This window comes from Oryctolagus cuniculus, chromosome 16, assembly GCF_051225735.1.
Source record: "Oryctolagus cuniculus isolate XC-2025 breed Fujian yellow rabbit chromosome 16, ASM5122573v1, whole genome shotgun sequence".
Taxonomy (NCBI): domain Eukaryota; kingdom Metazoa; phylum Chordata; class Mammalia; order Lagomorpha; family Leporidae; genus Oryctolagus; species Oryctolagus cuniculus.
Genome location: NC_142882.1, coordinates 18,812,886 through 18,832,604, shown reverse-complemented (window position 1 = coordinate 18,832,604; position 19,719 = coordinate 18,812,886). Strand labels below are relative to the sequence as shown.

General features: G+C 62.2%; 1 protein-coding gene across 3 annotated transcripts in view; it reads right to left on the bottom strand.

The window, feature by feature from the left end:
• Positions 1–19,719, bottom strand: part of CARM1 (coactivator associated arginine methyltransferase 1) — a 30,885-nt gene that overhangs the window by 4,671 nt on the left and 6,495 nt on the right. For all 3 annotated transcript variants that reach the window (XM_070059129.2, XM_070059128.2, XM_070059130.2), the window contains exons 2-8: positions 10,162–10,287; positions 9,551–9,657; positions 8,611–8,715; positions 3,680–3,790; positions 3,404–3,581; positions 2,365–2,455; positions 2,187–2,268 (exon numbers count right to left, since the gene is read on the bottom strand). In XM_070059129.2, coding sequence (XP_069915230.2) covers positions 2,187–2,268; positions 2,365–2,455; positions 3,404–3,581; positions 3,680–3,790; positions 8,611–8,715; positions 9,551–9,657; positions 10,162–10,287 — 800 coding nt within the window. The remainder of the gene's footprint in view (positions 1–2,186; positions 2,269–2,364; positions 2,456–3,403; positions 3,582–3,679; positions 3,791–8,610; positions 8,716–9,550; positions 9,658–10,161; positions 10,288–19,719) is intronic.

Here is a 19,719-nt window from a genome sequence, read left to right as displayed (position 1 = left end):
AACCCGGTGTGCCGGTGCCGCAGGCGGAGGATTAGCCCAGTGAGCCGCGGCGCCGGCCCCTCCCTCAACTTCTTTACAACAGAACAACAGGATAAATAGAAATGCTGTAAGATGACAAGTTTGTGTCCAATCAGACCTGGAGTTACATTAAATGCAGGTGATCTAAATATTGTAATAGACACGAGTTAAGAAAAAACAAACCCTAATTTACATGCGGCACAGAGCAAACAAGCCTTCTGAAGACAAAAACAGGTTGCAAGTGGAAGGATGGATAGAGATCTGTTAACCAAAGCCACAGAGCTGAACTGCTTTCAGGAAAAAAAAAATAAGACCTCGGGGCGGGCGCCGCGGCTCACTAGGCTAATCCTCCGCCTGCGGCGCTGGCATCCCGGGTTCTAGTCCCGGTCGTGGCACCGCATTCTGTCCCTGTTGCCCCTCTTCCAGGCTGGCTCTCTTCTGTGGCCTGGGAGTGCAGTGGAGGATGGCCCGAGTGCTTGGGCCCTGCACCCGCATGGGACACTGGGAGGAAGCTCCTGGCTTCGGATCGGTGCAGTGCTGTGGTGGCCATTAGGGGAGTGAACCAATGGAAGGAAGACCTTTCTCTCTGTCTCTCTCTAACTCTGCCTGGCAAAAAAAAAGACCTTGGGCCGGTGCTGTGGCATAGCAGGTAAAGCCACCCCCTGTAGTGCCCGCATCCCATATGGGCGCTGGTTCAAGTCCAGGCTGCTCCACTTCTGATTCAGCTCTCTGCTGTGGCCTGGGAAAGCAGTAGAAGATGGCCCCAGTCCTTGGCCCCTGCACCTGTGTGGGAGACCCAGATGGAGCTCCTGGCTTCAGTTCAGCACAGCTCTGGCCATTACAGCCAACTGGGGAGTAAACCAGCAGATCGAAGACACCTCTCTCTCTCTCTGCCTCTCCTTCTCTCTGTGTGTAACTCTGACTTTCAAATAAATAAATAAATCTTAAAAAAAAAAAAAGAAAAGAAAAAATAAGACCTCAAGGTGAGAAGTACTATTAGAGATACCTCACATTGTCGAAGGGAATCCAACAGGAAGCTTTAAAACCCTACGCCTGTATGCACCTAATAACACAGTGTCAAAATCAATAAAGCAAAAACTGTCATGTAATGAGACAGAAAAACAAGCCAGTAATTAATAACCTAGGGAAGGCAGAGGGGAGAATATGACCACCGTGATGAACAGAGACGTGTGACACTCATGTGACACTGCCCGTGGCAGGAGATGAGACACCTGCTTTGCAGTGCCACAGACCATGACCCAGGCAGACGACCAGCTGGACTCGGGGAATTCCCGGCAAACTCCACGGGACTGCCATCCTGCACGTCTCCCTGCCTGCCGAGGGACTCAGGCAGAACAGGATTCTGGCTATGGGTACAATGTCACATCCTGAGGCCTGCACAGCCGGCCGCAAGTCAGGTCAAGCTGCTGCCTGCATCGCCAGCATCCCATGTGGCGCCGGTTTTGAGCCCCGGCTGCTCCACTTGCAACCCAGCTACTGCTAGTGCTCCTGGGAATGCAGCAGAAGGTGGCCCAAGGGCTTCGGCCTCTGCACCCTCATGGGAGACCTGGATGGAGCTCCAGGCTCCAGGCTTCACCTGGCCCAGCCACAACTGTTGTGGCCACACGGGGAGTGAACCAGCAGATGGAAGAAATATGTATATCAGAGAGAGAGAGGGAGGGAGGGAGGGAGAGAGGGAAGGAGGGAGAGAGAATCCTAATATACACACATCGGTGGGAAACCTCTATAATGCTTTTAGGCAGGGGAACAGTGTCTGGATCGGGGTGGGGAGGCCTTCCCCTTTCACGCTCATCTGAGTTTTGAGCCTCGGGTCTGTATATTAATTTAAATATCCTGGGGACCGGCACTGTGGCATGGCAGGTAAAGCCACTACCCGCGGACAGCCAGCATCCCATATGGATGCCGGTTCGAGTCCCGGCTGCTCCACTTCCCATCCAGCTCCCTGCTAATGCACCCAGGAAAGCAGAGGAGGATGGACCCAGTGCTTGGGCCCCTGCACCCACGTGAGAGTCCCGGATGGAACTCCTGGCTCCTGGCTTCAGCCTGGCCCTGCCCTGGCTGCTGTGGCCATCTGGGGAGTGCCTGGGGAGTGACCCAGTGGAGGAAGCCCCTGCCGTCCCCGCCAGAGGATAGGGCGCGCTACTCACCACCACGGGCTGCCGGAAGTACTCGTCCACCGCGGCGCCTCGGAGGGCCGACAGGTCCACTCCATGGAAGGATGGCTGGTACCTGCGAAGGCCCCCAGGCCGCAAGGTCACCCGCAGCAGGGAGGGGGCGGGCAGGGCGGCCCGGCCCCGCCCCCGCGCCCCCCTCCCGCGCCCTCACCAGAAGTTGGCCTTGGTGAACTGTTCCATGTAGAGCTGCTCATCCGTGAAGGGCGCCAGGTGGACGTCGCCGATGGTGGGGAACATGTTGCCTGCAGCGGGGCAGGGGGGTGGGGGGCCGTCAGCACGGCCAAGGGGCCTGCCTGGCCGCTCAGTCACCTCTCTGCGCCCACCCGTGGCACCTGCGGCACCATGTGAGGTCGGGGCGGGGGGCTGTCCCATGTCCCAGGACTAGGACTGGGGGCAGCCCCACGGGAGAGCACGCAGCTCCGGACAGGGCGAGCCCCGGGCTCCGCCAGTGCTGTCGGGGCTTCTGCTGAGAACACGGGCCGTGAGGTGTCAAGCCGTAGCCCCCCACCCCGCTCTGGGAGCAGGAGCGGGCCCCTCCCCCACCAGAGGCGCGCGGGCCAGCAGCGGCAAGAGCTGCGGTTCCAGAGGCACTGGCTGCTCGCGGGGAGCACCTGGCCTCCAGATGTGGGCCTCCCCCGCCCGTCCCTGCACAGGAAGGAGGCCCAGGCGCCCGTGGTGGGGGGCAGGGGGCTCTCCCTCAGCTGCATCACAGCCAGACTGCACTGGACCGGAAATGCCTGGCCCGGGGCTCCCAGGCCACATGCAGGGCTTCAGGGGCGCTGTGGGGGACCCCGCGGAAGAGTTGAGCTGGGCCGGACTCCCAGCCGATCTCAGTCCCACAAGGAGGGCAGCCCCAGCACCCATGCCGAGTGTAGGAGAGCCGGCTGGGACTCGGGACACAGCCGCCACCACGTTAGTCCCACCGGGTGGGTGCTGCCGGCACAGCCCGGCGTAGCTGCCAGTCCCCGACACCGGGGACTCCTGGGGCCACACAGACTGTGGTGACAGCTGCCCACCTACCCGGAGGCACAAAGACCCGGGCCAGGGGCGCAGACAGGAGGCGACACACGGGCTCGCGGGCAGCGGCCCCCTGCGGCGCACGCCGGCACGCCGGCCCACCTCCCGGGCCCAGGGCCCTGTCCCAGCCCGCGGCGCAGGCCCGCGGTGCTCCCGGTGCGCAGGGCGCTCACCGCCCGGCCGCAGGTACTTCTTGGCGTGCAGGTAGCTCTCCAGCATGCGCTCGTTGAAGAGCATGTAGCCCATGGGCTCGGACACGATGATGTCCACCTGCTCGGGGAGTGAGACCTCCTCCACCTTGCCGGGGATGACCACGATGCGGTCGGTCAGGTTGTTGCTCTTCACCAACACCTGCGGGCGGGGCAGGCGGACACGGAGCTCAGGGCGCCCCTCTTCACCATGCTCCCCCCTCGCCCCCGGCCACCCAGCCAGGACCAGCGGGCACCGACCTCAGCGTGCTGGGCCATGGTGCTGGCCTCCACCGCATAGATCTTCCTGGCTCCCGCTTGGGCGGCAAAGAACGACAGGATCCCGGAGCCACAGCCGACGTCCAGTACAATCTGAGGGAGGAGGCCGGGCGGGCGTCAGACCTGAGCGTGGGAGCGCACCTGCCCCTGCTCGGAGGCGGGGGCTGGGCACGGGCGGCCCTGGGAGCTACACCCCAGCTGCCCCCGGCCCATGCTGGATGCCTGCCTTTCACCCCACTCTGGGTCTCGGCGACGAGCGACCCTCTGGGGAGAAAGGGCCCGGGGGAGGGGCGAAAGGTGGGACACAGGGAGGCACCTCCAGGCTGTGTGCTGAGCACGCCCTGAGAGGCGGGGCAGCTGGGACAGGTGAGGCTCCCAAGCTCCGTGGGGCACCTCCCAGGGCTGCCCGTGACCTTGACACTCTACATGCTGGATCTGTGCGATTGCTTCTGTCTGAGTAGAACGAGGACATTTCTGGGGGTGCCTGTGGGGCTTCCATAGGCAGCTCTGGGCACGGCAGCTGGCAGCACCCAGAGCACCCAATGCAGGGAGCTGCTGGGGGGCGTCCTCAGGTGCCCCCAGAGCCCTGCACACACCGGGAAAGGGGTGTGTCTCCCAGAGAGCTGGGAGGGCCCCCGGCCCTGCTGCAGCGAGGCTGGGAGCGGCAGCCAGGAGGCAGTGCGGTGGCCCAGCCCGGCTCACAGCGGCTGCCCCAGGACCCCAGGCCCAAGCAACGCCAGGGGGCAGGCGCCAAGCGCAGACAAGGCACATCCACTTAGATCCACGAGCGGAGCCCCCACGTGAGCTTCCATCTGATGCAAGAGGGGAACCAGGGGTGGGCATTTAGCCTTGCAAAGGAAACATCCGGGGGCCTGGGTTCAAGTCCCGGCTCCAGCTCCTGACCCCAGCTTCCCGCTAAGGCGCGCCCTGGGAGGCAGTGGTGATGGCTCAAGGACTCGGGCCCCTGCCCCCCGCCCGGGAGACTCTGTTCCCAGCCCTGGCTTCAGCACCCCGGCCAGTGCAGGCATCCGAGGAGTAAGCCAGTGGACGCAAACCGAGAGGGGACAGGTTAGGAGTCCGATGCCGGGAATGGGCGCGAAGGGAGCACGTTCCCACGTGTAAATGTGCGTGCTCCGTGCTGCTCCTTTAATCACCTGGTATTTGGTGATATTACAGAGCCTTTCAAAGGAGCTGGGAAACTGACCAGAATTACGGTACACGCAGCCTCTGTCCCCAGGGTCCCGCATCCACGGACTCGATCCAGCACGGATCAAAAACAAGAGGGGAAAAAAATCAATTGCAGGCTAAGTGGCTGCTCGCGACTCCAGCATCCCATCAGTGTGCCGGTTAGAGGTCCGGCTGCTCCGGTTCCGATCCAGCTCCCTGCTAAATGCCTCGAAAGGCCGCAGGAGATGGCCCCAGAGCCACACAAGAACACCAGGCGGAGCTCCCGGCTCCTGGCTTCGGCCTGGTTCAGCCCTGGCCGTGGCAGCCGTCTGGGGAGTGAACCAGCGGATGGAAGCTCGCTCTCGCGCGCTCTCTGTCACTCTGCCTTTCAAAGAAATGAACAAATCTTTTAAAAACTGCGGGTGTACTGCACATGTCGGGAGTTCTTTTTTCTCTTTTTTTAAAAAGATTTATTTATTTTTACTTGAAAGTCATAGTTACACAGAGAGAGGAGGGGCAGAGAGAGAGAGAGAGGTCTTCCACCCGCTGGTTCACTCCCCAGATGCCCACAAAGGCTGGAGCTGCACTGATCCGGAGCCAGGAGCCAGGAGCTTCTTCCAGGTCTCCCACATGGGTGCAGGGGCCCAAGGCCTTGGGCCATCTTCCACTGCCTTCCCAGGCCACAGCAGAGAGCTGGATGGGAAGTGGAGCAGCTGAGTTTCGAACCAGCGCCCGTATGGGATGCCAGTACCGCAGGCGGCTGCTTTACCTGCTATGCCACAGCGCCGGCCCCAGGAGTTCTTTTCTTGTCATTATTCCCGGGCCCAGCAATCCAGTGTGGCAACCATGAACCCAGCACTAACATCGGCTTAGATGCTGCACGCCATGCAGGGACGACTGGCAGTGTACGGCAGGGGCTGGCGCCGTGGTGCTCTGGCTTCAGCCCCCATCGGCAAGGCCAGCTTCCCACGCGTCTCACTGCTCTGCTTCCGAGCCTGCTCACCGCGGGTGCACGCGGGACAGCAGCCGAAGCCCCAGGCTCCTGGATGCAGCCTGGCCCAGCCCTGGCCACTGGGGCCACGTGGGAAGGAACCAGCCCATGGAAGATCTCCATCTCTCCTTCATCCTCCCCGCCTCTCTCTGTCTCGCCCTCCCTCCCTCTCTGCGACTCTGCCTTTCAAATATAAATAAATAACATTTTTAAGTATATGGGAGACGGGGCCGGCGCTGTGGCGTAATGGGTAAAGCTGCCACCTTCAGTGCCAGCATCCCATATGGGCGCCAGTTTGAGCCCCGGCTGCTCCACTTCTGATCCAGCTCTCTGCTATGGTTTGGGAAAACAGTAGAAGATGGCCCAAGTCCTTGGGTCCCTGCACCCGTGTGGGAGACCCAGAAGGAGCTCCTGGCTCCTGGCTTCGGATCGCATAGCTCCAGCCATTGAGGCCAATTGGGGAGTGAACCAGCGGATGGAAGACCTCTCTCTTTCCCTCTATCTCTATCTCACCTTCTCTCTCTGTGTAACTCTGACTTTCAAGAAATAAATAAATCTTTAAAAAAAATAAAGTATGTGGGAGAGAATGTACACAGGTTTCAAACAAATACTATTTCACCTTAACTTTTACTTATTTTATTTAAAAGGCAAGGACCAGAGATGTCCCCACACACTGCTGCACTCCCAAATGCCCACAACGCTGGGACTGGGCCAGGACAAGGCCAGGAGCCAGGAGCTCCACCCAGGTCTCCCAGGGGGGTGGCAGAGACCCAAGCACCTGGGCCCTCCCTGCTGTCTCCCAGGGTGCACGTGGGCAGGGTCTGGACTAGAAGCAGCAGTGGGAAAAGAATGCAGGCCCCACACGGCATCTCTCTGCGTCAAAGCATGCACACCCCACTTCACTTTATGTAAGACACGCGACGAGGAAGTCCCTGGCTCCGGCTCTGCCCTGGTCCTTGCCCTGGGGGAGTGACCCAGTAAGTGGGAGATGGCTCTCGGTCACTCTGTCTTTCAAAGAAGTAAAAATGGACAAAACGTCATGTTGCGCACTTTAAAAACACGGCCCCTTGAAATAGTTCGTGGGAAAGGGGAGGCAAAGCTCAGCTTATTTGGGTGCACAATGTTCTGAAACTCGTGCATAGTTTGTTTCTAATAAGTGTCTGCCGGGGAGTGGAAGAGGAGGACCCCTCGGTCACAGTCACATAGGAGCCGACCGATGTCCGAGGCACCGCCGGGAGAGAGCCTGGTGTTCCGGCACCCGGCTCACAGGCTCAGGGCCTAAATCCCAAAGCCCCTGCCGACGGCCACGTGCGGAAGTGACATCTGGCGGCTCGTGTCACCCATGGAGCACACGGGGTGCAGCTGATACCCCTCAGACCACAGAAAGCTCGGGACACGGAAATCACAGGAACACGAGGCGTGGGAGTCAGAAATTTTTTTTTTTTTGCACCAAATAAACTTGCTTTGTTAAAGATCTGATTATTTATTTGAAAGACAGAGTTGCAGAGAGAGACAGACAGATAGACAGACAAACAGAAAGAGAGGGGGCCGGCACTGTGGCATAGCGGGTAAAGCCGCTGCCTGTGGTGCTGGCATCCCATAGGGGCACCGGTTCGAGTCCCGGCTACTCCACTGCCAATCCGGCTCTCTGCCATGGCCTGGGAGAGCAGCAGAAGATGGCCCAAGTCCTTGGGCCCCTGCTCTCTCGCTCTCTCTCTTTAATATTTATTTACTTATTTGAAAAAAAAAAAAAAAACAGTTACAGAGAGGCAGAGAGAGAGAGAGAGAGATCGATCTTTCATCCCCTGGTTTACTCTCCAAAGGCCACCAAAAACCAGGAGCCGGGACCTCTATCAGGTCTTCCAGGCAGGTGCAGGGGCCCAAGCACCTGGACCATCTTTGCTGCTTTCCCAGGCCACAGCAGAGAGCTGGATCGGAAGCGGAGCAGCCGGGACTCAAACCGGCGCCAGTATGGGACGTCAGTGTCAAAAGCAGACTAACTCACTGCACAATGCTGGCCCCTGAACTTTTCTTTTAATTCCTTTACTCCACTAACATTAGGGAGCACCCGTTTATGTTCAGTCCTCTGCTTTTGCGATCCCCCCATACTTTAAGATAGAAATCAATGAGCAGGCACTGGTGTTTGGTGCAGCGGTTAAGAAGGGACTTGGGGGCCGGCGCTGTGGTGTAGCGGGTAAAGCCACTGCCTGCAGCGCCGGCATCCCATACAGGCGCACGTTCGAGTCCCAGCTTCTCCACTTCCCATCCAGCTCTCTGCTGTGGCCTGGGAAAGCAGTAGAAGATGGCCCAAGTCCTTGGGCCCCTGCACCCGCGTGGGAGACCCAGAAGGAGCTCCCGGCTTCAGATCGGTGCAGCTCTGGCCGTTGCAGCCAATTGGGGAGTGAACCAGTAGATGGAAGACCTCTCTCCTTTTCTTGTATACTCTTTCAAATAAATAAATAAATCTTAAAAAAAGGGAGGGGGTGGGGACTTGGGACAACTGCAGCCTGTACTGGAGTGCCTGGGGCCATGTCAGCTCTGCTTCCGATTCCAGCTCCCTGCCAACGCGCACCCACGTACTTGGGTCCCTGCCACCCACGTGGGAGACAGGGAAGAGTTCCGGGGTCCTGGCCTCGACTTGGCCCAGCCCTGACTCCCTGCGGGCATCTGGGGGGTGGACCAGCATGTAGGACACCTCTGTCTTGGCCTCTCCGTCCCTACCCCCCACCCCCGCGCAGTGCCGGGCCCAGCTCGCCTTATCCTTGAAGTCGGCATGGTTCTGCAGGATGGCGCGCTGGTAGGTGCCGGTCCGCACGTAGTCCTGCATCATGTTCTGCTGCTGGGACAGGTAGCCGTAAAACTGGAACAGAGACGCGCCATGGCACAGGGCTCGCACCGGCCCTGCCACCTCCCCTCGGAGGCCACGCCCCCGCCCCAGCCGGCTCGCACCTGCTGGCTCCCTGCAGACAGGGAGCAGGACGGCCCCAGCTGGGTGCCGTGTGGACCCGGCAGCACCCCAGCCCCGCCCCCAGAGGAGATTCGGGGTGTGCCCCAGGCGGGGCTCTGGCATGGGGGGCCACCTGCCCCACGCAGGGGCCCCAGAGAAGAGCAGGAGCGGATGGAAGAGCGCCCCGGAGCTGAGGACGGCGTCTGTCTGCAAGACGCCGGGCAGTCGGGAGGCAGCGTGGCGCCGGAGCAGGGCCACAGGCTTTGGCCGCAGGCAGACCTGGCTTCCCAGCTTGGCTCTGTGGCACAATAGATGGGTGACTTGGAGCAAGTCACTTAACCTCTCTGAGCCTCAGCTTTCTCATCTGAAAAACGGGACAATGACAGCACTTACCTCCTAGACTTGTTGGGAGGCCCCAAGCGCTTCTGGGCACAGAAAGCGCTCAGACGGGTGCCAGGCGCGCGGCAAAGGCTCGGCACCTCGCCACTGCTCTACCATGACCAAAAACGCCCGGGCGCCTGCGCGGCACCTGCACTCAGATCCTCCCAGCAACTCCCTGGGGCCGGCACCCGTGGCTCCACTGCACAGATGAGGAAAACTGAGGCCCACCAGGCGGAGGAGGACACTTGCCCACGGCCACGAGCCAGCAGGGGCAGAGCCAGGACGGGAACCCAGGTGGGCCTGCCCTGTGCGGCACAGCCTCCCGGGCGAGCGGCGGCCCCAGGCCACAGGACGGGCACCCACCCACCTGGAAATACTGAACAGCCGAGGACTCCTCCGTCCGCTCGCTGAACACAGACCGCTCCAGGGTGTGGCCCCGGCAGGTCTTCAGGATGTTGTAGAAGGAGCAGAAATCTGCAAGGGGGAGGGGCGGGGGTCACGGCGGGCCGCGCACTTTGCACCAGCGTGAGCTGGAGATCGCTTTCACCCCAATCCGTATTCAGGTTTCAAATACAGGACGGGTGGCCGTGCTGGGGTGACCCACATGCTGGGCGGGGACAGGTGTCCAGGGGCGCACCCAGGGGCACCACTGAGCCTGGGCTCAGACCCGTGGCACCCAGCGCCGTCCACCGAGCAGCTCTGTGCGTGCGTGGCAGGGGACACGAGAGCAGCCCTCGATGTCCAGCGCCAGGGGACCGGGGAATCCCGGCGGACACAGAGGGGCACAGAGCCAGGGTCACGTTGGGCCGGCGCTGTGGGGCGGCGTGTTGAGCTCCCTGTGGACGCGTCTGGCTGGGAGCCCCTCCTCTGCTCCCAGTCCCTGCTGGTGCAGCCCCGGCAGGGTGATGGCTCAGGTTCTTAGGTCCCTGCCACCCGCCCTGGGGACTCAGAGGGAGATGGGGGGGCGGGGCCACCTACCACTGGGAGTGGCGAACTGGATGAGGACACTGTTGCAGCCCAGGGTGATGATGAAAGACTGCTTGCCCACGCGGCTGCACTCCGTGTCCCGCGACACCGAGCACTTGAACACACACACGTCTTCATCTGCGGGAACAGGCTGCGTGAGCGGGGCCCCCCCGTCGGCCGCCCCACGCCCCCCACCGCACTCCCCCTGCCCGTGTCCCTCCACATCCCGCTCAGCACGCCCGAGTCTCCCTGGGCGCCAGCACAAGCCAGAGGCAGGTCACGGAGCAGGCTTGGAGACACAGCGAGCCTCATCTCAACCCGGCCAGTGGTGGGCGCTCCTCCAGGGCGGCTGACGGGGCCACCCGGCCCACAGGCTGGGGACAGGCTGGGGAGACGAGTGGGGGCTGCGAGGGCTGGAGTCTCAGCCGCTTCAGTGATTTCAACGTGACCATGACACTGGGGTCTTTAGACCAATGCCCCCCATCCTTAGAACACGCATGTGGGGGCGGCGTTGTAACATAGCAGGTAAAGCCACTGCCACCTATGCCCATAGGGGCGTAGGTTTGAGTCCCGGCTGCTCCGCTTCTGATCCAACTCCCTGCTAAAGCGCCTGGGAAAGCAGCAGAAACTGGCCCGAGTGCTTGGGCCCTGCACCCACGTGGGAGACCCAGAAGAAGCTCCTGGCTCCTGGCTTCAGAACAGCCCAGCTCCAGCCATTAGAGCCATCTGAGGAGTGAACCAGCAGATGAAAGATCTCCCTCCCTCCCTCCCTCTCTCTCATCATGCCTTTCAAATAAATAAATCGTTTAAAAAATAAAATAAAAATAAAATTAACAAAAAAAAGATGTTATGGGCAAAACCTGGTCCTACTCCAAATTTATGTTAAAAAAAAAAAAGACACTGGTGGAGATGGTGAAAGTGACTTCCAGCAGCTGGCTCTAGAAACCGCAGCCCTGCCGGAGGCCAGCGCCCACAGAGCAGCAGTAACACTGTTCCCATGTTTCCAGCTGCCAGCACAGCCCAGGAGGGCCCAGCCGCCACCTGCCACAGCAGAATCCCCTAGGAGAGTGCGATTCCAGCCCCCCCCCGCTGCTCTGCCTCCCAGCCAGCTCCCTGCCAACGCCGCCGCCGGAGCAAACAGCAGCAATGGACCGAGTACTTGGGCCCCTGACACACACCTGGGGACCCCCAGGGAGCGCCTGGCTTCAGCCCAGCCCTGCCCTGCTGCTGTGGGCATTTGGGCGATGAACCAGTAGATGGAAGAGCGCTCTCTCTCTTTCTTTCTTCTTTTAAAATAAATAAATTTGGTTTTTAAAATTTTTATTTATTTATTTATTTGAGAGGTAGAGTTACAGGCAGAGACACGAAGAGACAGAAAGGTCTTCCATCCTCTGGTTCACTCCCCAGACGGCCACAATGGCCAGAGCTGGGCCAGAGCCAGGAGCCAGGAGCTCTATCCGGGTCTCCCACGTGGGTGCAGGGCCCTAAACACCTGGGCCATCCTCTGCTGCTTCCCCAGGTTCATTAGCAGAGAGCTGGACTGCAAGAGGAGCAGCCGGGACACAAACTGGTATCCATACGGGGCGCTGGCAAGGCGGCGGTTTAACCCACCACACCACAGCACCAGCCAATCAATTACACCTTCAAAAAAACAAAAACAAAAAACAGCAAGGCTGGAGGATTCATATTTCCCAATTTCAAAATGAGCTATGCTGGTACAGTGGCCAGTGCATTAATAGTAAACCAAAACCCAAAGCGACTGATGGCCCAAACCGAACAGCTAAAACGTGAATGTTCTTAGGAGAAGAGCATGCAGGGTAAATGGGGGACCTGGGATTTTACGGCGGATCCCTAGACACAACGCCTAAACCGCACCATGAAGGAAAAAGTCACAAACCGGACTTCATCAGATTTCAAACCTTTTGTGCCTCAAGAAGAAAAGACAGGACGAGGTGTGGCCCCTACTACTTTAATGCCCCGGGAGGCAGCAGGTGGGGGCCCCAGGGCTTGGGGATGGACCAGGATGGAGTTCCGGGCTGCGGGCCTCAGCCGGGCCCAGCCCCGGTTGTTAGCTGTTGTGGCCATCAGGGGCATGAACCTGCAGGTAGAAGCTGAGTCTGTCTGTCTGTCTGTCCCTCCCTCACACGGTCACACTGCCTTTTAAATAAATAAATAAGTAAAGCTAAAAAAGGAGCAAGGGGAGGAGGCACGCCCATCTCTGCCTGGGTGAAGGCAGGGTGGGGGCCCACGTGCCAGTCCTCAGGGAGGTGCCAGTGCCCGCGGGGAGAGGGAGCCCCCCCCACGCTGCCGTCACTGACAGGCGGCCAGGGCGCTGAAGTCCACGTCCACGAAACACTCAGAACTGGGAAACGCAGAGATGCACGGACACGGGCAGCAGCCGCTGAGCAGGCCCGGGGTGGCGGAAATGGTTAGCCAGGGGACGGAGAGGCAGGGGCCCCACGCTGGGAACGCCGCTTTACAACAGTGTCAGGTTACGTGAATAAAAATGTTGCCAATATCAGATTGAACCAATGGGGGGCATGGGTATTCCCCGGCCACAGGCCAGGAGCGAGGGCTGGGGGGGGTGGGGGTGGCCATGGCCCAGCCAAGGGGACCGGGGCCAGGTGCTCCCAGATCCAGCTACAAGCGGCTCAGGAAAGACTCGGAGCCCTGGCCCAGGCACCCCCCCCGGGGGGGGGCACAGAAGATGCAGCTGAGCTGCCCACCGTGCCCGGGCAATGACACAGGGACCAGGACCCTGGCGCCAGGCAGACGACCGCGGCACCTGTGGCTGAGTGACCCCTGGCAGTGTCCAGCAGCTGGGACCGGGCGCGAGCTGACCTGCAGGGCCAGCACTCCCTCACCATCCCAGCCAGACCCCCAGCCCACCCTGGCGTCTCCGGGGACACCTGGGAAAGATCTGCCACGTCAAACACCCAGCGGGCTAGACCATCCTTCTTGCTTGCAAGACGCTCGGCCTGGCCCCTGAGGCCCTCCGGCCCGCGCCCCTGCCCCAGTCACACACATGAGCCCCCTGCCCCACCCCCACAGGCCCCAGGCCACTCGCCTACGTGACCCAATGTGTAAGTGCACACCTGGGGACCAGTCCCCGGCCTGGGGTCACCTGCGGCCACCCAGCCTCGTGGCTCCAGACTGAGGGTGGGGGGTACAGGTGCCAGGGGAGGGTGTCTCCTCCCTCCAGGAGGGGTGGTCACCCATCCCCTCCCCCCGACAGACCCTGTGCTGTGTATCTGTAAACCTCAGGTCGACCCCAAGCTGGCATCCGCCCTAGTGGCGAGCTCTGGAGGTGGCAGGAGAAAGCCCCCCCCACCCTACCCCACCCCCCCGTGCAGGTCCCCAGAGCACAGTGACATGGGCAGTGACTCTGGGAAAACGCCCGGGGGGGAGGACAGAAGAGGGAGAGCAGTTGAAGAGGGGGCTCCCTGGCCAGCAAGCTGTGCTGGGTTCTCGCTGACCCAGGGCGGCTGAGCCGACACAGGCCCCACCAGAGTACGCACACCACGGCCGTCCAGGCCCGCTCTCTTGCCTGCCCACTGCACCCCATCCTGCTGGAGCCTGGGCTTGGCTCAGGGACCCAAAGGCAGGGGCCAGCTCCACGGGGCAGAGCCCGACCCCCTTCACGTCACTCCTGGGACTGTCTGCACCCCTGGGCTCGCTCAGAGAGGTCAAGAAGTCTCTTGCTCGAGGTCACACAGCGAGAGCAACAGCACTGCTGGGCTCCAGGGTCCCTGCTCCTAACCAGCGCGCGCCCCAGGGCGGGGCCCGGCCGACTTTCTCGGCCACCCTTAAGGCTACAATGGCTCCATACTGCCTTGAAGCAGTGAGCTGGTGAGGACGTGTGTCAATAAAACTTTACTGACACATCCCTGCAGGGCCAGGCGTCCAGGTGTACAGGTGCAGAGGTGGGCACTGGCCACTTCCCACTCTGCTGGCCGCCGGGCAGGTGCTGGGGGCACCTGTGGCTCAAGGTCACAAAGCAAGCAAGGGCGCTGCTCTCCCTGTCCCTGCCACCCCACGCTCCACGCCCTGGGGCCTGGGAGGCTTATCCCAGGGGGCTCTGAGCTCCCAGGGGCCGTGCCTCAGCCCGTTAGCAGCCCAGCCTGTTATCTCGCGGGGCCCAGCTGCTGTGGTCTCACCTGCTCTGCCTGCCACGGCCCCAGAGCTCCCACACCGGCTGGCCCGGGCCACTCCCTCAGCCCCAGACCAAGGGCCGCCGGCCTCCCTGCTCCCTCTCCTGACTCCGAACCACCGCCTCCGGGAGGTTCTCCAGTGTTTGCTGGGCAAGTCCCGACGGCATGGAGGCTGCGGGCACGGCCCCGGCAGGTGCGAGCGCTCACAGGGACAGAGGCAGGCAGGGTGCAGGGTCCAGGGGCATCAGAGGCCTCATGGATCCAGGGGACACACAGCAAGGCTCCCCAGTACTGCTGCTCCCCCACTCCCCACCGCAGGCTTCCAGAAAACATAGAAGCAGGATCCTTGGCCCCTCAGGCTAGACAGACCCGGAGTCACACCCCCTCCATCCCTGGGCCAAGAACAAGGAGCGGGGAGGGGCCGACCACAAAAGACCCCATCCCATCCCCTGGCCTCTGCAGTGGACAAAGCAATGATGCACGCAGGCGGAGAGGATAAATTTGATTAGGTTCCTGAGCTGGAGACCACACCCTCCGCCACGCCCCCTGTGAGCTCATGCCCCTACCTGACCACACCTGCACGCCCACCCGCCCATCAGGCAAATCCCACCAGCCTCTGCCTTAGTCTGCTCACCAGCTGGTGACTGGGACACACCTGAGGGGTGGGATGACAGAGCCCAGCCCCCGGAGCCCGGCCCCATACCTGCCTGCACTCCTCTAGGGCCCGGCTGCAAGGTGGGCAAGAGGAGGAGCCCCCTGCTGCGAGGTGGTGGGAGGCTTGGCAAGGGTGGCAGCCGGGAATCCTGGCGCGGCCTGGCCCCGCGCCCCGCAGTAACCCAAGCTGGTGCCTGCTGGGCGCAGCTGCTGTCGCACTCTGCCCAGCCTGGGCTGTCTGAGGCCCCAGAGGTCACCCTGGGCTCCAGGCGACCCCGCCCCCAGGCCGCAGGGTGACACCAGCGCTGGGCGACCCTTCAGAGGCCCCGAGCCTCCAGCCCTACTGCCAGCGTCGGCGCAGACTCCCTCAGAATGAACACAGAGGCCGGCGCTGTGGCGTAGCAGGGAAAGCCACCGCCTGCAGTGCCAGCATCCCATAGGGACACTGGTTCAAGTCCCGGCTGCTCCGCTTCCGATCCAGCTCTCTGCTGTGCCTTGGGAGGGCGGTAGAGGATGGCCCAAGTCCTCGGGTCCCTGCACCCACGTGGGAGACCCGGAAGAAGCTCCTGGCTTCAGACTGGCCCAGCTACGGCGTGGAGGCCATTTGGGGAGTGAACCAGCAGATGGAAGACCCCTCTCTCTGCCTCTGCCTCTGCCTCTCTGTAGCACTGCCTTTCAAATAAATAAATAAATCTTTAAAACAAATTTTGAATGCAAAGTGGCGAAAACCTAAACCCAGTGGAATGAGCGTGGGAATGAATGAATGAATGAATGAATGAGGCAATGGCAGCCAAGGCTGAGCGGACCCGGCACCAGGAACAGGACTGGGTGAAGAGGCGCACAGGGGAGGGGGCGGGGCGTGCACAAGGAAAGAACTCAGGGCCGCCTCGGGGAGGGGAGCGCCCTCCACCCTCCGGCCCATTGTTTAACTGTGCATAGCTTCCAGCTGGAGATGCCCTTGTGCCTGGAAGAGCCCAGGTCACAGGCTGGGGGGGGGGGGGGGGGGACTCTTCAGGTCCCACCCTCCAGAGCACTGGGGATTTCCACCCAAGGCCCTCCCAGGCCCTCCAGGGAGTATACGGGCCTGACCCCCACCCTGGGACCCGGCAGGATGGGGGAAGGTAGCAGGGACTGCCCTGGGCCCCTGCTGGGCCGGAGCTGGAGGAGGGAGCCCAGCCCTCCTGCACACACACACACACACACACACACACACACACACACACCCCGCCTGGGTGGGCGTGCCTGGGAAGGGGCAGCTGGCGGGCGGGGCAGGGCCAGGCTGCCTCTGGCCCCCAAGGCACCCGGGCCTGCACCCTGGCAGCCATCACCCACAAAAACCCTGCTCTCCCTGCCAGGTACCAGTCATCACCGGAACCCTGGCCCGGGGTCCCAGGAAGAGGAGCGGGGAGTCCAGGAGAGAATGCTGGACCCGAGGCCACAGCTGGCTCAGCCCAGGCAGGGCGAGTTCCCGGTGACAGGCAGGGGTCAGCGCCGTCGGAAAGCCGCACAGCTTACGGGCCAGGTGTTCCGGCCCCTTTTTCTTAAAGTGGACAACAGGACAAGGAGCCACCAGGGCCCCGGGTCGGCAATTCACCAGCAAGTCGAAAGGCCGGAGCCTGCGAGCGACTGGGGGCAGGGCGCTGACCCGAACCTAGGGAAGGGGAAAGGCTGAGGAGCGGCTACCCAGGGATGAGGAGGGCCTGGGGGCCCTGGCCCCTCTGGGGCAGCCGCCTCTCTCCCGCGCCCACCCCCACAGACAGGCCCGCCTGCTCCACCTAGACTCCCAAGGGGGCACCCAGCGCGGGGGTGGGGGCTGGGCTCAGGGATCCGCGGCACCTGGGCAGGAGCCCTACTGCAGGGGTGTAGAATGGCGACCCCCAGACCAGGAGGAGGAGACAAAGAAAGGAAAGCGGGAGGGAGTGCGTCCATGCAAATGTCCCCATCCATGCTAATTAGGGCTTTGTGAGCCACAAAGGGGACAGCAGATGTGCGGGGGCCGGCCCCGGGGAGCTCAGAGCTTAGTGGAGGATCCTGAGAAGGGGTCGCCCCCTCGCTCCACACTCGCCGCCGGCGGCCGGGCCTCGGCAGCTCTGATTATGGGGCAGCAAGGCCGTGGGGGCCATGCTTGGGGCCTGGAGCTCCCCACTCCACTTGTAGGACGGCTGGTGGGTCACCGAGGGTCTGGCTGCCGGTGTCCCGCAGCGGGGGCTGAGGCAGGGAGCCGCCACCTGGGGGCTGAGGCCCAGGCCCGTCTGGCAGAAGAGGTTTTGCCCATCAGCTGGGACAAACAGGATGTCCCAGGGCCGCAGGAACGGCGTCCACGGGGCCCCAAAGGCCCCGTGGCGGCTGAGAAAACAGGATGTTTGAGTTAGCAGGGCAGCCTGGCCTCCAGATGCAGCTCATGCGAGGGGGGCGCGCGGCAGAGCCCAGGGAGCCCCTGGCAGCTCTGGGTGGGGGTGGGGGAGGAACCAGCCTCCCGGATACCTGGAGGCATGTGGGCTCCCGCGGGCCTCTGCCCCCATCAGCAGCTCCATTTCCTGGACAGACGTGATGGCCGGGACAGTGTGATCGTACAGCGCCTGGGACAGGGAAGGACATGGACAAGGCCTGCTTGGTGTGCGTGGGGCCATGAGAGGCACCGATTGGGAGGGGCGGGCAGCAGGGAGTAAGGGCCAGGTGCCCCACATCCCCAAACCAGCTCACCCGCAGGGCCACGCACAGACACGGGGAGGCTCCGCCTGCAGCCCCTCCAGCACTAGGAAGCCAGGCAACTTCTCCAGGATGGCCCAGCCCACTCTGATCATTTACTCGCGTGACAAGCGCCTGGGTCAGCCCTGGTCTTTCCCGGCCACGGCTGCGCGGTCCAGAGCCATCTCACTCCGACAAGTGTACGGCAGCCAGCGGAACATAGCTGGCAAGGGGCCTGCCAACCGCCTTAAAGACAGACAGCCCTGCCGGCATCCCGCCAAGGCCTCGGGGAAGGGATCACTCTAAAGGCACAGACAGAATGATGAAATAAAATAGGGGGTGGGGGCCGAGACAGAGCCCCCCAGACCAGACTGGATCTGTTTCCAACCCCACCCCCCAGAAAAAGCCAGAAACTATGGAGAGGGAGGAACAGGGCCCACCCTTGCTTTGGGTGACCAGAGCTGTCAAAGGCTGCCCATGGGTGGGCGGAGCCACGGCCTCTCCCTGACCCAAGCCACACCCCCAACAACGGGGAGCCCCTTCTCTCAGCTCCCCAAGACCCACGAGGTTCCAGTCTGAGTCTTGCACGGGCTCGTGCCGAGGGTCCCAGGATGGTCCAGGCCCAGGCATCCGCCGGCACCTGCACTGACCGGGAAGCTGCGACTGGGCAGCTGGAGCCCAGCCCTCACCCCAGGGGGCTCCCCTCCCAGAGGGGTCTTCCCTGTGCTTGTGAGCCCTGCATGGTGAGGGGGGAGTCAGGACGCAGGCCAAGCAGAGCCCACCCTCTCCCTCCCTCCCAGCTACTAAGAGCAGATTTAACACCCCCTCGTGAACAGGGGGGGCGGCCCTGGCCAGCCTCCCGCACCAGCACCCACAGGCCTTGCAGCCCAGACCCCGTGGGACCACGAGTTCTGGGCCCCCAGGCCCACAAACATAGAACTGGGTTTACCGTGGGCATCACCCGTCCCTGGCTCCTAACACAAGAGGGGCCCATGGTACGTGCTCAGTGGATTTCGGCTGCTCCTGTGGGGCTGGATGAGCAGTGACCACCCGTGACCACGGCCAGCCCCTGCGCCCAGCCCTCCGGGGGCTTCCCCCCTGCTCCCGCCCCAGGCCCAACCTCTCCCACCCACCACCCCTCAGCCTGCGGCTGCCAGGCACAAACACTTCATTCCTGGCCAGTGCCACCTGACAGAAACCCGCCGGCCCTGGGGGTGCCCGCCTTGGGAGTGCCACTGTCCCCCCGCCCCGCAGCGAGGGAGGGGAAGGGACAGCCCGAGGCCCCTTGCAGGTCACTGCCCGGTGACTCTTCTACCAACAGCCAAACTGTGATTGACCTCAGAATCCCAGCTCTGAGCAAGCCCGCACCCTCCTGGCCTGACACACAGGTGTCTCCCCAGGAAGGCGCTCACTCCTGCCCGGCTGCACCCTGCTCACACAGGGCCCACTAAGCTGGGCCGTCAGGATCACCCATGGCACTCGGGCGAAGCGGAAGGAGGCTCGGTGCTCTCCCAAACGGCTGCCCTGGGCCGAGGCCTGCCAGGGCCCAGGACTGAGCTGTCTGAGGGAGGGGCTGGGGGCCAAAGACGGAGAGGATGAGGCCAAGACGGGTTCCCACCGGTGCAAAGCTGGGTTCAACGAACTTCTCAACTTGGGGTTGGTACTTGGCACAGCAGGTTGAAGCCATAGACTGCGAGCCCGGATCCTGCATGGTTTTTGGACTCCCTGCTAAGGCACCCAGGAGAGCAGTGGGGGAGGGCCCGAGCCCTTGGGCCCCTGCACCCACATGGGAGACCCAGATCCTGGCTCCTGGCTTCAGCCTGGCCCAGTCCTGGCCGATGTGGACATTTGTGAACCAGTAGATAGAAGATCTGCCTCTCCTCTCTCTGTAACTCTTTCTAATAAATAAATCTTTTCTTTTTAAATGCAACCTCAGAAATAGAAATTTTTAACAAATCTAAGGGGTTGGCACTGTGGCACAGTTGGCTAAAGCCCCAGCCTGCAGCACCAGCATCCCATATGGGCACCGGTTCGAGCCCCGGCTGCTCCACTTCTGATCCAGCTCTCTGCTGTGGCC